This window comes from Zalophus californianus, chromosome 13 (assembly GCF_009762305.2).
Source record: "Zalophus californianus isolate mZalCal1 chromosome 13, mZalCal1.pri.v2, whole genome shotgun sequence".
Classification (NCBI taxonomy): domain Eukaryota; kingdom Metazoa; phylum Chordata; class Mammalia; order Carnivora; family Otariidae; genus Zalophus; species Zalophus californianus.
This window is the reverse complement of record NC_045607.1, coordinates 20,442,795-20,457,856: the sequence shown is the minus strand read 5'-3', so window position 1 is coordinate 20,457,856 and position 15,062 is coordinate 20,442,795. Positions and strand designations below refer to the sequence as shown.

At 53.4% G+C, this 15,062-nt stretch overlaps 1 protein-coding gene across 1 annotated transcript in view; it reads left to right on the top strand.

Annotated features, from left to right (window-relative positions):
* The window catches only part of RGS3 (regulator of G protein signaling 3), a 116,668-nt gene that overhangs the window by 43,237 nt on the left and 58,369 nt on the right, over positions 1-15,062 (top strand). The window contains 3 exon segments of the mRNA XM_027616403.2: positions 1,731-1,814; positions 6,813-6,924; positions 12,945-12,988. Coding sequence (XP_027472204.2) covers positions 1,731-1,814; positions 6,813-6,924; positions 12,945-12,988 — 240 coding nt within the window.

Here is a 15,062-nt window from a genome sequence, read left to right as displayed (position 1 = left end):
CTCCGAGCCTTTGATCTGTAGCGGCTGCACACTACTCTGGCTCACGGACATGTATTTATTTAACTAGCTCTCTGTTCAGATAGACTTCTGTCTCCTTCCTTTGCTATTGCAAACAACTCTGTGATGAAAATCCTTGTGCACGAATTGCCCCTTTGATTATTTTCCTTGGGAGAGAGGACTGGAAGTGACATGACAGTGTCATGGGTCATAAACATGTCAAAGGCTCTTTATATATATTGACAAATGGCTTTCCAGAAAGACTGTGTTAGTTGGTCTTCTCATCAGCAACCTAGAGGAGACACAGTCCCAGGGGCTTAATTTCTGGCCACACCTTCCCTCTCCGTGAACCTCCTCTGGTGGGTGGCACCCCTTTCCTGGGATGGCTCCTGCCTTTCTTTTGGTCTCTTCTCTCTCTCAGGACGGGACCACAAAGCTCTTGGCATCCACAGGAGTTATTTTTCATTTTCCTTTTAAAATCTTTTTTTTTTATTTTTTATTTTTTTATTTATTTGAGAGACAGAGAATGAGAGATAGAGAGCACGAGAGGGACGAGGGTCAGAGGGAGAAGCAGACTCCCCGCTGAGCGGGGAGCCCGATGTGGGACTCGATCCCGGGACTCCAGGATCATGACCTTTCCTTTTAAAATCTTTACAGAAAATGAAAACTCGTTTTCAGAAAGTTATAATAACGTTTAAATTGTAAAGTACATAAACCCCAAACGGCCTAACAAATACACAGTTGAACCGATCGTTGTAAAGCGGGTGTCCACTGAGATAAAGCTGTGGGCCGTGGCTGCCACCAGAGGCCAAACGTTTCCTCCCGATCCCAGCACCCTCCTCCCTGCTATGCCTACCCACAGGCTTGAGTCCCTGATAGTCGTTTCCTTGCTTCCCTCTACTTTGATCACCTCTGTGTGCTTTCCTGGCGAACGTGTTTTGTTTGGCCTCTTCTGGGGCCTTGCTTCTTTCACCTCACATTCTTCGTGAGATCCATCCAGGGGGTTGTACGTAGTGGACGTTTGCTTCGTTATCTTTCGTCCAGCATCTTGCTTGGTGTCGGGTACCTAGAAGCCATGTTATAAATATGCCTTCACCCAGGGTAAGCCCTGCTGGGTCATTCACATCCTAGGGAGCTTTCTCTGGGTTGGGCAGGTGGCAGGGGCTCCTGAGCGGGGATGGGGGAGGATGATGGGTGGGTGAGAAGTTTTGGGTGAGACTTGGTCCCTGGGGACTGCTTGCCGGGAAGGAGTCCCTTAACTCAAGCGTGTTATGCATGTAGAGCAGGGACCGGCCTGGCTCTGAAGGGACCAAAGTGACCAAATCTGGCATGCGGCTCTCAGGATCTGGGGCCTGGCAGCAGGGACTTTCCCTGTGAGGCCGGAATGGGACAGATGGAGGAGAGTGGGGGCTGGGAGGGCCCCCGGAGCCCAGCGGAGTCAGGGAGTTCGGGGGAGGACTGTGAGCGCCTAAATGTGTGGTTGGACTTCCTGCCAGAGCCTGGCTCTTATAGTGGGGCTTAGTGGGGAAGGTGGCAGCGACAGTTCCGGCCAGGACAAGAGCCTCTGTCTTTCTGTCTCCACCTGTGTGTGAGGGGGCGTGTGGGCTCTCGGGGTGGTGCTGGAGGCTTCTTTCAGTCAGTCGAGAGGGTTCTCTGTGGCTGGCTCTGGCAAGCTGCCTCCCCCCACACCCCAACTCCACCGGGCCTCTCTGAACTGCCCGTGTTGTTTTCAGCCTTTAGATCTCTGTAACCCTGCCCGGACTCTCCTGTTGTCTGAGGAGCTGCGGCTGTACGAGGGGAGGAACAAGGCTGTCGAGGTAAGGCTTACACGTGTGGCTTCACCGACGTCCTCCAGGCCCCTAACTTTTCTCTTCCTCATGGTCTTAGAATTGTACAGTCTCAGGGTAGAAAAATCCTGAAGTCTTCCACCTCCATCCCCCTCCTTACCAAATGGCTACCCATGTTGTTTTTGTACATTTCCAGTGATAGGGAACTCACCACCTCTCAAAGCTGTTTAGTCCATCTTTGATGGTTAGAAAGTTTCCCCAGCCCCCCAAGACATCCCATTGTTTATCACAACTTCCTCTAAGGAGCAGGAGGTAGTTTACCCTGGCTGTGATGAATGACTTCGTAGGTAAGAAGATTGGAGCTATTAGCCAAAGAGAATTTTTGAAGGAGCGTAAGTTACTCAGGTTTTCCAGGTCTGTATTAACCCAAATCCCAAATCCTCTTCTGAGGAATAAGTCTGTGATTTCTTCTGGGCTCTCACTCTGCCAACAGAGGCCTGGGTGTGGAGATCACGCCGTTCTGCCTGGGAGCTGGCCTCTGTTTATCTCTAACTGGGGGAATTGCCCTCCCCCACACAATCCCCAGAGCTGGCTCGGGCCTGTGAAATCTACTTGGCACCAAAGTTGGAGCCCTGGGATCTGACTGGCCTATCTGGGGGCTTGCTGCTGATCAGGCCGGCCGTGGGGCTTGGCTGAGCTGAGTGGCAGCTTGGGGGTAGTGGAATGATCTGGTTTGTTCTCCTCTGAGCCAGTGGTGGTGTGTGTCTTTGAGGCAGCTGAGGTTAACTGATCTCTAAGGGCCCGTTCAGCCTCAACATTCTGGGACCTTCTGTGTCATTGTGGCTAAGCAGGAGGCTGCTTTTGTTTTTTCTCGACAAGGGGACCAGAACTCGTGTGTTCCAAAGGAGCATTCTCTCTTTCTCCCCGGGGAGACCGCATGCTTATTTCTACCACACGAGCATTGCTCACTACATTTCTGGACTTCCTCTCGAGGAGCTTTCTTAGGAACTTTGGCATATCTTCTGAGTTGCCTCTGAGAGAGTAAAACTTCAGCTTGGTGGGGTGGTTTGAGTTTTAGGAACAAGAAGTCTCTTGGAGCTGGGCTTGGTGAGTAAGTGTGTGACGGAGCTAAGTCAGGTGGCCAAGGGTCAGAAAGTGAGGTGTGGCTACAAATTCACAAGACCCAGGAGAAGGCAGAAATCACAGCCATCCTGAAATGCACACATCTGCCTAAATTTGCTCTTTTGTTTGTCCTCTCACCATTAGGTGCTCAAACACCGAGCACTTACTGTGTATTCTCACGGTGCATGCATTTTACATAGTAGATCTTAAATTAGCTCCTGCAGCATCCTCATGAGAGGCCCGGTTGTCCCCATTCTACAGATGAGGAAGCTGAGGCTCCAGTGAGATTAACTGGAATCCAAGGGTCTCAAGGCTCATTAGGGACAGAGCCAGCATTAGCAGTTGGATCTCTGGCTCAGCACGGCTTTCTCACGCTGCCTCTGGCATGTTTGTTGAAAAACAGACTGGCAAGCACAGACTGGAGCCATAGCCTGATTATATTTACAATCTGTCCAAAAAATCTTTGTTTAGTGGATCTTTGGAGTCTTAGAACTAAGATATCCCTTTTGAAGACTGAAGGAAGTGATTTGAAAACGAAGTAAATATATTTCTTTTTCATGGAGTATGCTAGGAAGCCAGTACATGGATCTTGGTACCTTCAGGTCAATAACATGAACAAATTCAAGAGGTACTTGGATAAATTTGTAGAATTGCAGTATTGGTTGGGCCCTCTGAAGTCATCTGTTCTGACTGCTTCTCTGTAACTTTCCAGCTGAAGGTTTTCCAGCCAGTTTTTGATCTGCAGAGGCAGCCCCTCCAGGCATAGGTTTTGTTACTTGGAGAGGGCTAAATTGTCGAAAGTTTTCCCTTACCCGTAACAGAAATCTTTATTCTTGGAATGTTCTCCCCTTGTTCTTCTTCCCATCTCTTCTCCGAGCATGCTCCAGTTGGCTAATGTCTGTGAGCTGAGGCAGTCTCACACTGGGCTGTCCCACATCATACCCCCTCCAGAAGTCACACACTTGAGTAATGTGCCCTGAGATCAAATCAGCATTATGGCGGAGCTTCGCTTACACGTTCGAACAATAGCTGTTGAGTGTCAACCATGTAGCCAGGCCCTGCACTCAAGGTCACAGGGGAACTATGGGGCACAAGATAGACACACCCTTACTTTACGCACTGACTCACTGAGTTTACCATTAACTAAGACACCAAGGTCTGCCTTTAGGCAAGATCTCTAGAGAAAGCTTAGTTAGGGGTACTGGGGAGAAATGAACCTCCAAGTTGCAAGGCTTTCCTAACCAAGCAAAAACCCTTGAGCCTCTGGGAAAGCAGATGTATCCTTGGAGCAGGTATGGGTAAGACACCTGGCGGCTCCCATGGCCTGTTGTGGAAGGCAGCAGGTAACTGGGCCGTGGAGATGGGCATCACCCCTCTGTGGGCCGCTGCAGCTCCTTCTGGATGCTGGTGACACGGGAGAGGGGCCCGCCTGGCACACTTGCCCCTCTGCCCTGCCTCCAGCTGTGTGCCATCTCTGTCCTTTCCCTGACCCGACCCTTGGGGAAATTCTTCATTCATGCCTTAATCACTTCCTGTCTAGACCACATTCTCAGCTCTGGGAATTGGGGCCAGAGTGGTGGCCTGCAGCTTTTCTCACCTTGCCCATGGTTCTTCCCCGGTTGCCATCCACCTAGCTGTCTTGGAGCCTGGGACATTTTTGGACATTTTACGTTCCTGACAGACTGCCCCCCTCTAACCCCTCCCCGGCCAGCTTCCCTGTGGGTCCGGAGGTGACTGCCAGATTTCTTCTGAGTGGGAAAGCCTGCAGGTTTGCTCAGAGAGTCAACCCCTCCGATCCTTCTCAGCTTTCAGATCATTTTCTTCCCCTCCCTTAGCTTTACTTTGGGTCTCCTTTGCTTTTCTGTTTTGGTCCCTGCTTGGATTCTTTCACATTCGGGGGCAGGACGGCTGTAGGCTTCTTGCTACCTCTCCATGTTAGGGGAGCTTTGGGGTCAGCCAGACCTGGGCAATGTCCCTGGCTGTGTGGCCTTGGACAGGTCACTTAACCTTTCTGAGCTGCAGGGTCCCCATCTATAAACGAAGGCAGTGATATTATTTACAAATAAGAATCCACTGAGCAGAAAGAAAGAACTTAACAGATGGGGACTTTTTTTAGGCTCTGTTGGGTCAGGACTGTGGTTTGGAAGGGGTCTGGAGAGAGTCACTGCCAGGATCCCTCCCAGCCCACGGTTCCAGGAGCTCTTGTGTTTGGTCCCCATTGGAGAAGCTAGGGCCCCTGAGAGCCTCCTGCTCAAGGACACCCCTATTATCCCTGTGGCCCAGCTTCCTTCAAACCTCTCTGCACTGTGCTCAAGGAGCCAAGGGGTCCTTTGAAAAATATGTATATATTTTTAAATCACAAAACTGATAGACTCTCTTGCCATACAATGCAAATTAAACAGAAATATAGGAAGTGAAATTCTACTCCCCAGCGTGAAGAGTGTGGTATCTTAGACATTCAAAAAATGTACACATTTACAGTTTTATTTCACAAAATTGGATTATGTTGTAGGCATATTTGCACATTGCACTCTTTGGCTTACATAGTGCAATGTGGGCACTACGTGGGCGGATTTCTGCCTGCATTTCTGTCCACAAAGCTTTACTTTATTCTTCTAATAGTTGCATAAAATTCTACCATATGAGGAGAGGATAATTTATTTTATCCATCCTCTGTTGATGGACATCTCTGTTCTTTTCTTTTTTTATCACAAAGATGCTGTTAAAAACATCCTTACAGTTTCATAGAGGTGGGGTTGTCAGGTCATCTTTAACATTTGGAGAGCTGAATGTCACCATGTTAACTTTTGAAACTTCAGCAACCATCCTGCACACACTTGCTGTGGCCTTTGGGGGTGCACGCCAAGCCCTCTGGCTGACTCTTCTTACCTCAGAAGAGATGAAGTGTCAGGTTTTTGACACCTCACAGGGAAGTTCACATAATTAATAACATTCTGTTTTCTTTGGAGAATCTAAAATTGGATTTTATTGCTTTTAACTAAGGGCCACTGCAGGATTTACAAAACAAAGAACCGTGTAATCTTTAGTGGCATTACGGGATCAAGTGGATTTTTTTTTTTTAGCATGAAACTATGCTGAGCATGCCTGTTGGTTTACCTATAATGTCTAAAAATAACGTTCTCCTTTTATTTTTGGAGCAGCTAGTGCATAAAAGAGATACAAGTTACATACATGTCTGTTTTGGAGTGGAAGTAACTGGCTTTTTCTCAGACCAATCATGCATTAATGCAGTTAAAATTATCCTCGAGGAGTGTGATAATAAGACCTCACACTGCATGATGCTCCACTTCACAGTCTACACGGGGTTCGTGAAAGAAGCCTGTGAGAGACCTGGGCAGGGACGCTCCCTGGTCCATACAGACGAGAAAACCGAAGCTGAGGGTTCGGGGACCCTAACCAAGTGTTCGTGGCTCCTCAGTGGGAAGCATCAGGACTTCTGACTCCAAGGGCAGTGCTCTTTCAGCCAGACATTTAGAGGAGAATACAAGCAAATGGGCCAACATCCTGCAGCTCGAGGGTGGTGCCCAGCCAGTGGCGCTGGGCTGGAGATTCCAGGGGCGTGTAGTCAGGAAGATGGCCTGGCTGGGGGTGGGCCATGGAGAGGCCTGCAGGGGCCACCTGCCGTGGACGAGGAGGGTCGGATTTTATCCTATACCCCGGCCCCCCTTCCACCCGCTGTGATAAAGAGTGGAGGTGTAGAAAACTGTAGTGCAAAGGGGAAGTCCTGGTTGCAGATCATGTCTCTGTCCTTGGCAGAGGCCACACTGAGAGTCTGATCCTCGCTCTGCCCGACATGACGAGGACGCCTTACCTCCCAGGAAGGTTGTGGCTCCTGGGCTCTGGGCCCGCAGAGCAGCTGGTTCAGTGTGCTCTGTCGTGATGCAGGTGACACTCTTTGCCTACTCGGACCTGCTGCTCTTCACCAAGGAGGATGAGCCGGGCCGCTGCAACGTCCTGAGGAACCCCCTCTACCTCCAGAGTGTGAAGCTACAGGAAGGTAAGTGTGTGCCCCAGAGGTGCCCTGGACTCCCGCCTGCTTGCCCCGAGGCCCACATCCATGCTGCCTGGTTTGGATTCTGCCCCTCCGGCGGCCGGGCTGCCAGCCATCAGTGGGGCATCTGAGCATGTGCAGTCGGGTCAAGTCCAGCCCCCTGGGGGCCGTGGGGCTCTTGGGCACGGGCATTCCGTGCTAGGCTGTATGCCCTGAGCATTGCTGGGACGTTCCTGTTCCAGACACATTTCAGGGAGGCGGTGGAGTGGAGCAGGAAGAGCTTTGGGCTCCGAGCGACCCATGTTTTGATCTTGGCCCTGCCCCTCACCACCTATGATCTTGGGCACATTCTACTCAACCACTTTGAGCCTGTTGGCTCACATGTGAGTGGGGCTCCCGGTAGGTGGTTGTGCAGATTTAGTAAGGTCGTATGCAGAGGGACCGGCCCACACCAGGTGCCCCGCACCAGCCGGCTGCCGCCCCTCTCACTGCACATACCCTGGGCCCGAGCACACTGCTCCTGGCCCTCCCGGCTGTGTGGCGGAGCCTGAAGCCAGTGTCTCCCACAAACTTTCCACGGTGCCTCTGCCACTGGGGAGCGGGAAGCCAGCTGGGAGTATCTGCTGAGCGGTTTGGTTTGGCGCCTGAAGTCTCTGCTGAAAGGGGCTTGATTTCCTCTCTCAGATTATGAAAACAACAACAGATCTGTTTGAGCATGGGCGACAGGGGCAGAGAGGAAAATATTACCCGGTGAAAGAATTCTGTTTTGACGGGTTTTGCTCCAGGAAAACTTCCTGCCTGTTTGCAGACCCGTCCTGCGTTCCTGTGTGTTGGGCGCCCCTGCTGTGCTCCCTCCTCAGAAACCCAGGGAGTGTGAGAACCTCCACTCTGGCTGCCCCACAGGAAGTCACTTACAACTTCTCCTTCTCTGCCTCGAACTTTCTCCTGCCCACTGACCAGGGCGGCCCCTGAGGGGAAAAAGCAAGTCACCTGTCTGGGGGCCGGCCCCTCCCTCAGGGTGGCGGGGAGCAGCCCCTCTGAGCAGATTCAGCTCTGACCCTGGCTCCCCGGTGCCCACAGGAGGGGGGCAGATGAGAGCTACAGCAGACTCTACCCTGGGCTTCCCTGCCCCTCCCGGTTTCCCTCAGACCCAGCTTCCCCTGCAGCCCCGTTCTCCTCTCCCTGCCACGCCCCTGCACACCTGCTCACACACACACTCACACTGTGTAGCCCCTTCCTCTGTGGGCCTGCCCACCCCAGCTTAGACACTCAGGACCCAGGCAGGGGTGGGGTGATCGGTAATATGTGTTGACTGATTATAGGAACCGAACCCTTACTCAGTTGTGCTCATCATGTTCATCACTCAGGTCTGGGGCCACAAGCCCAGAACCCTCATCTGCTCAGCCTCCTGCTAGAAGGAGGGAGGACAGAGAAGAGGGGCTCAAACTGGCTGTGCTTTGTAGAGGGGGTTGGGGTGGGAGAGAAGAGGGCAGTAGAAGAGCTGAGGGTAGTAGCTGGGAGTTTGGGGTCTGGGCATGGAGAGCCGGTGTGACTTTAGCTGGCCCTCTCCATTATCTGGGCTCTGGTGTCTCGGACTGTGAAAGACAGGTTGGGCCAGCCCTTCATGTTTTTTCCCAACCCAGACATCCCCATACGGAGCCTGAGGTTCGTGAGATGCGGGACAGGGCCCAAATGTCCTACTTTTACTCCTTGGGGTGGGGCGGGGGGCTCGGCTGGGAACTGGTTGGATCTTCCCCTCCTGGAGCCCTCAGACCCAAGCCTTGAAGTTAGAGTCAGTATGAGCTCCGTCTTCCACTGGGTGGCGGCTGGTCAGAGTGGCTGGTGTGGGGCCTGAGGTGTTGCAGAGAAACCTTCCAGATGCTGAGCTCATGTGAGCAGCAGCCTTGTGCAGGCATGGCTTCCTGAGCTGGAGACCACATCCTCTCCCTGCAGATGGTGGGCTGAGGGTGGCCAAGGCCAGCACGCCTCAGGAGAGATGACCACAGCCATCTGAGCCTACGGGGTTGGCTTGAGTGTGGGGGTGTGTGTATGCGAGTATGCACGTAACCTGGACTTGCTGGGACGGTTTGGTGCAGATGTGTTGTCTTGCCCTTCCCCGGCAGTGTCAGCCAGCAAACAGTGACCATGGCTCCCCAGGGACGTGGCTCAGTGACACTGAGCACTCACGTGCATGTCCCATCCCTTAGGTTTTCCTCCAGGCATCAGTAGGGCCTCTGCTTCCTCCCCTGCCTCCACTCCCCTGAGACAGGCTTGTGGGTCTTGGGGTTTGTAGAAGTCCCACATCCCCTTCTCCTGCAGTCGGGAGTTGGAACTGTGGGACCCAGTGTCCTGAGTCCTGGTGCCCAGCTTCCGGCCCGTCTCCGTGGCACCTCCAGACGCCTGCTGTGGCAGCGAGGGCCTGAATGAGGCTTTTAAGGGATCCATGTGGGGCCTCAACTGAAGCTTCTCTTGGCAGAATGGGCTCTGATGAATGTTGCTTGTGCCTCTCAGGTGTGTCCCTTCCAAGTCAGCATGTTTGGAAAGTTCCGTTTGGGGTAGAGAAGATGGGAGCGAGGGGCACACGCGGCCTTTCCTGTGGGCTGGGGCTGGTGAGGGCTTGTCTCCCAGCAGGAGAGAATCTGCCTCACCCGGGGACTGATGACTCCCGTGTGTGACTTGCCTGAATGGAGCTTAGCTCTCTGGCCAAGCGTCCTCCGGGGCCTTGCATGAAGCACAGAACATTGCGGGTGCCCAGTGAATGTTGGTTGGCTGAATGACTGCATGACTGACCGAAGGAGACTAGAAGCGCTGCCCAGCTTGGGGGCTGGAAGCACCCTTTTCCACGGCTCCCAGCCGGTGGTGGCCACGTAAACCTTGCTGGCCCTCCTCCTGCCCGGCATCCCCCCAGCTTTAGCAGGTCTGAATGGCAGCGTAATGGGAACACGCGGAGAGCTCGCACTAACAATTGGAACATCTCCGGTCATCCGGGGCCCATTGTGGCCTCTTCCTGTCTCTGCCACCCCCTGGCTTTGCTGGTCTTTGTGTTTCTCCCTCCCAGGCGGCCAGCATCCTGCCCACAGGGTGTCTTCCTGGCCTGCTCTGGTCTCTCAGGATGGCCTGGAAATGTCCAGCTGATTCTTGGGCTCTCCATCCACCCCGGGGAGCCAGGTGCCCAGTCTTGGAAACTCAGTGGCTTAGGTCCCAGCTGCTGGAATGCTTGGACTTAAATTTTGTCAGTTGACATCTGCTGAGTACATCCTCAGAGCCCACCTGAGCACTGGCTGCCAGGGCGACAGCAGGGGGAGAGACACGTTCCCACCTCCAGAGTGGGAGTGCCAAGTCTGGCAGCATGCAGATTCAGAAACCGGTGTGTGTGGTGGGGAGGGGGGGTGCAGAAATGGGGGCCGGTGGTCAGAACACGGGCTTTAGAGGCAGCCATCCTGGTTTCAAATCTCAGCGCTGCCCCTCACTCACGGCATGCCTGTACAGGTTGTTTTCTCTCCCGGGGTCTCAGTTTCTACAACTGAAAAACAGGAACAACATGCCCCCTGGCTTGTCACACAGCGTAGGGAGGGCTTGGCCAATGGCTGAGTTTGGGACCTCAGGCCAGGCTGGAGAGGGCTCTGGGAACATGACAGAGGGGTCAGACTTGGGTACGGAAGCCATCTCTGGGCCTCTGGGACTCTCTCTGCACGGCCCACAGTCCTTGGTAGGAAGCAAGGTTCACCCAGGAGCCGGTGACTTCTGTGGAATTTCAAAATGGGGAAGGCAGTTGGAGTGTGGGATGGAAAACCCAAATGTGTGCTGCCTCCATGTCCCTTTTTACTCACCCCCTGTTTCCACACTCTGGAAAGCCCAGAGCCCAGTCTAATGTCCCAGAAGGGTTTCTGAGGGGGTGAGGTTGCTCGCCTGGGTCAGCCACCTTGCAGCCGGTTGTTCAGCAGCCGTGGCTCCTGCCTGGCACCCTGGGCTCCCAGGGCTTGCTGTCCCTTTATGAGGCTCTGAGCCATGCTGAGCACTGCCCCCATTCCGTCCTTCTCTCAAAGTACTGCCAGCACAAGGCTGTGACGTGGAGCAGATTGGGGGGGGGGGCGGTTAGGGTTAATGTGGGAGGGTGGCGGCAGGGGGGTGTCACAGCCCAGGAAAGTTGTCAAGCAATCGTCAACCACCCCCTGCCATCGGGAATATGTCATAGGCTGAGTTTCCCCCAACCTCGGCCTCCTGTCTCCCTGAGGCTTCCCACTCCTTGGTTTTCCCCTCCCTTCTAGAGCCTCCTTTTCTCCCACTGCCAGTTTCTAAAACCCACATTTCTGTTATTTTCTTACATAGATCTTTTTGTTTCTCCCTTGGCACTAAGATCTGCTTCTGGAAAGTCAAGGAGACATCCAGTGTGTTTTCTTAAACAAAAGAAACCACCTCCCCTTGTCTCCACCCTCAGCAAGGCAGGGAGTTGGCAGAAGCTTCCAAACGAGAGGTTTCTCAAACATGATGGACTTCTTAGGTGGGACCCTCTCCCTCCCAACCCTCCTGTAGGTGGGGAGAAGTAGAGGGATTTCTTCTAAGTCCAGGGTGAACCCCCTGCTTACTACTGGCCTATTTTTCTCTGGATCTTGCTGGCACCCCTGGCCCTTGTTTTGCCTAGGGAACTGCCCACATGCTTGCTTCGGGGCGGGGGCCGGGGAGGGGGAAGTGGGGCGCTGGCCTTCACCCACATGAGGGCCTTCACTCACAACTTTTCTTAGGAATTGGCTTGACCCATTGTCTCTGTTACTTTGTCACCTTTACTTTGCAACTCATTTTGGCTTATTGGACAATTTCTTTGATTCAAATGTGTGTTGAGCCCCAGTTTCCTCACACGAATCATGGATGATAATAGCCCCTGAGTCCTAGGGGTTATTGGAAGGGTTGAGCTTATACGCGGACAGCACATGGCACAGTGAATGTGTGTGGTTTTCTACAGGTGGTGTGGTTGTTTCTCTCGGAAAGGACTGGTAATCTGCCCAGTGAGGTCAACTGCTTGAAATTCAGGCACAGACCATCCCTGGACTGTGCCCAGAAGAATGAGGCCCAGTGGGGAGGGATGCCAGGTTCTGAGGAGCAGCCCTCGATGGTCAGGGAAGGGGCAGGGCTTCTGCGCGCTTGCGAGCCCTCGAACCACACCTTGTGCTTCTGCACCTCCCTGCCTTTGCCTGTGCTCTTCCCACCTCCTGGAAGTGTCCTTTCTTCCCATCTTGCAGTCATGTTCCAAAGGATCCTCCTGCAAGAAGCCTTCCCCAGCAGCCAGGGGTCCTCTCTTGGTCTTGGTCTTTCTGGAGCAGTCTGACCAAATAAAGCTTCGGTAGCTATTCTGCCTTCACTCCTCTGCTGGAGGAGCGGGGAGCCTGACGCTCCCTTCCAGCTGCCTCCCTGGCGGAGAGGTGGAGAAGGGGTGAATTTGGGATTTGAGACCAGGGCCCTAGGAAGACACACCAAGGGGCTGGGCCCGGGCTGGGAAGCCATCTGTGGGCACCACCCAGCCCATGACTGGGGATCTTGCTGCATAGCCCACACATTCCTAGGTCCATCCAGCAAGTAAGTGGCTCCTTGTTGAACTTCAAAATGGCGAAGGCAGTTGGGAGCATTTAAAGGAAAACCCAGACGTGTGCTATCTCCGTGTCCCTCCGTGTCCCTCATGTCAGGGAGCATGGAAAGATGGAGGCCTTCTGAGCTGGATGACAGCTCCCTGCCCCTGGCCGTTTGATGCCCAGAGGTGCTTCTGGCCATCTGCCATGGGAGTGGGACCATAGCTTTCCTTGGGTGACGCTGACCTGTGGGCCAAAGCCTTACGCCCGTGTCTCCATCTGCTTAGTTACTAAGTAGGCTTTCCTCCAGAGATTTCCCTGTCCCCTGTGCCTGCCTCTTTCTTCCTCTTTTTCCAGGAGGTACCACATACTGGCTTCTGGGTGAGGCAGTTGGCAGTGCTGGGGCAAGCTGCTTAGACTCTGGAGCCAACCCTAACACAAGTCTTACTTTCTGTTCCCTCCAAGGTTCTTCAGAAGACCTGAAATTCTGTGTGCTGTATCTAGCAGAGGTGAGTCCTTGCCTCTGGATCTGAAGAGAGAGCTCTGTGGCCTGGTGCTAGTGGGAAGACATTGGTCCTGGTCTAGTCCAGGGCTCTGGGGCCAGGCTCATACCGTGGTCCTGGGCAGGGCTCCCGCCCTTGTGGAATGGGGACAGCAGTCCCTGCCTCGGTGCCTCTCACCTCTGTGTGGAGGAGCAGGGGACGCAGAAGTGCCTAGAAGGGGGGTGCCCGGGTGGCTCAGTCAGTAAAGCGTCTGCCTTTGGCTCAAGTCATGATTCTGGGGTCCTGGGACCGAGTCCCGCATCGGGCTCCCTGCTCAGCGGGGAGCCTGCTTCTCCCTCTGCCTGCCGTTCCCCCTGCTTGTGCTCTCTCTGTGTCAAATAAATAAATAAATAAATAAATAATTTTTTTTTTTTTTAAAGAAGTGGCTTAGAGAGGACAGAAGGACATTGTGATCCCCTACTCGGGAACCCCTGGTCTCCGGCACCTGCAGGAGGCATAGTGAGGGTGTGGCCTGACAGCCGTGCCTCACCTTATTTACTTGCTTGGCAGTCTTTCTTCTGGAGATTGCCCTGATTCTTGTGCCTGCCTCTTTCTTCCTCTTTTTCCAGGAAGTCCCACCCATGACCCCTCCTGCAGAATCTTGTCAGTATTTTAAAGGGCCTGAAGGTAATTGCACCTTTACCTGGGCCCACTAACACAGGCTAAAGAAAACATTAAGTGTGTGTGTTTTGGGCTAGAATGATGCCCACTCAGTGTGATTGTATTCCTGGTTTTCTCGGTCTGATCAGAAGCACATACGGGCAGTGCTATGCCTTTGCCGAACAAAATCAGGCAAACATCTTACTGCTTGATAAGGTTTGGGAGATACAATATCATCAGACCAGGGGTTTGATCACAGAAGTCTGGGGTGATGAAAAAGTTGAGAACCACTGAGCCATACAAACTCTTAAATTTTCAGCAAATTTTCTGTTCCCAATCTGGTGTCTCTGCTCATAGGAGAGTATCTCCTTGGAACAGTATCTGTTCCAAGCAAGGATTCATTAGACCCGTTCGTGTCCCCTGCTTCTGCTTATGTCTGTCCCTCCTAACAGTTCCGGGAACAGCCAGTCTTGTGGGACAAGATGCTCTGGGTAGGGCATGGTCTACACACTAGCCCGCTAAGAGGAAGGAGTGTGTATGTCGCTTGTGATTGAAAATCATTCCTTTGGTTCCTGGCTATGAAAAGAGGTGCAGGCCTCCGAGCGAGTCCCCTGTGGGGAACAGACAGCTGGGGGAGAACACAGCGTTGACCAGTTACCTTGGTGGGAGGGCAGAGGGTTCCAAAGGGCAGCGGACATTGTTGGAGCTGAGCTGGGGACCTTGGCTGCCTCCAGGGGCGACCTGAGGGCCAGGAGGGCATCGAATGTCTTCCCCCGTGTCGTCACACCTCACCAGGCCCAGGAAGCAGTTGTCAGAGGCCCTCCAGAACCCGTGGGGACTCAGTTCCACAGGGCCCGGCAAACAGCCTAGCAGCTGTGCACGGGCAGAGCCTGAGATGAAGCTCCACGTTCTTTAATGCCAGGAGAGCTTCCGGCTGGGTTGGTTTGTTTGGCCCAGAGAAAAGCACTTCTGCTTATTGGCTTCCAGGGAGCTGTGACCTCCCCACTCTCCAAAGATTGCTGAAGGGATATTGATCCAGGGCCTTTTATTTCAGTTAAAGTGCCAGGAGTTCTGACCCAAAGGGGCTGGGAGATGGGAGCTCACAGGCAGCCACAGGCCTCTCTTTTCTCCTAAGAGGCTGTGGGGAGAGGCACGTCTGTAACGGGAAGCCAGGGTGCCTGCTTGCTCTGCAGCCCCACAGAGGCTCCACACGACGGTCTTGGATCCCACAGGGAACCCCAAACTCACATCTCCATGGGACCTTCTTTTTTTTTTTTTTTAAAGATTTTATTTATTCATTCGACAGAGAGAGACACAGAGAGGGGACACAAGCAGGGGCAGAAGGAGAGGGAGAACCGGACTCCCCGCTGAGCAAGGAGCCTGATGCGGGGCTTGATCCCAGGACCCTGGGATCATGACCTGAGCCACCCTAACGACTGAG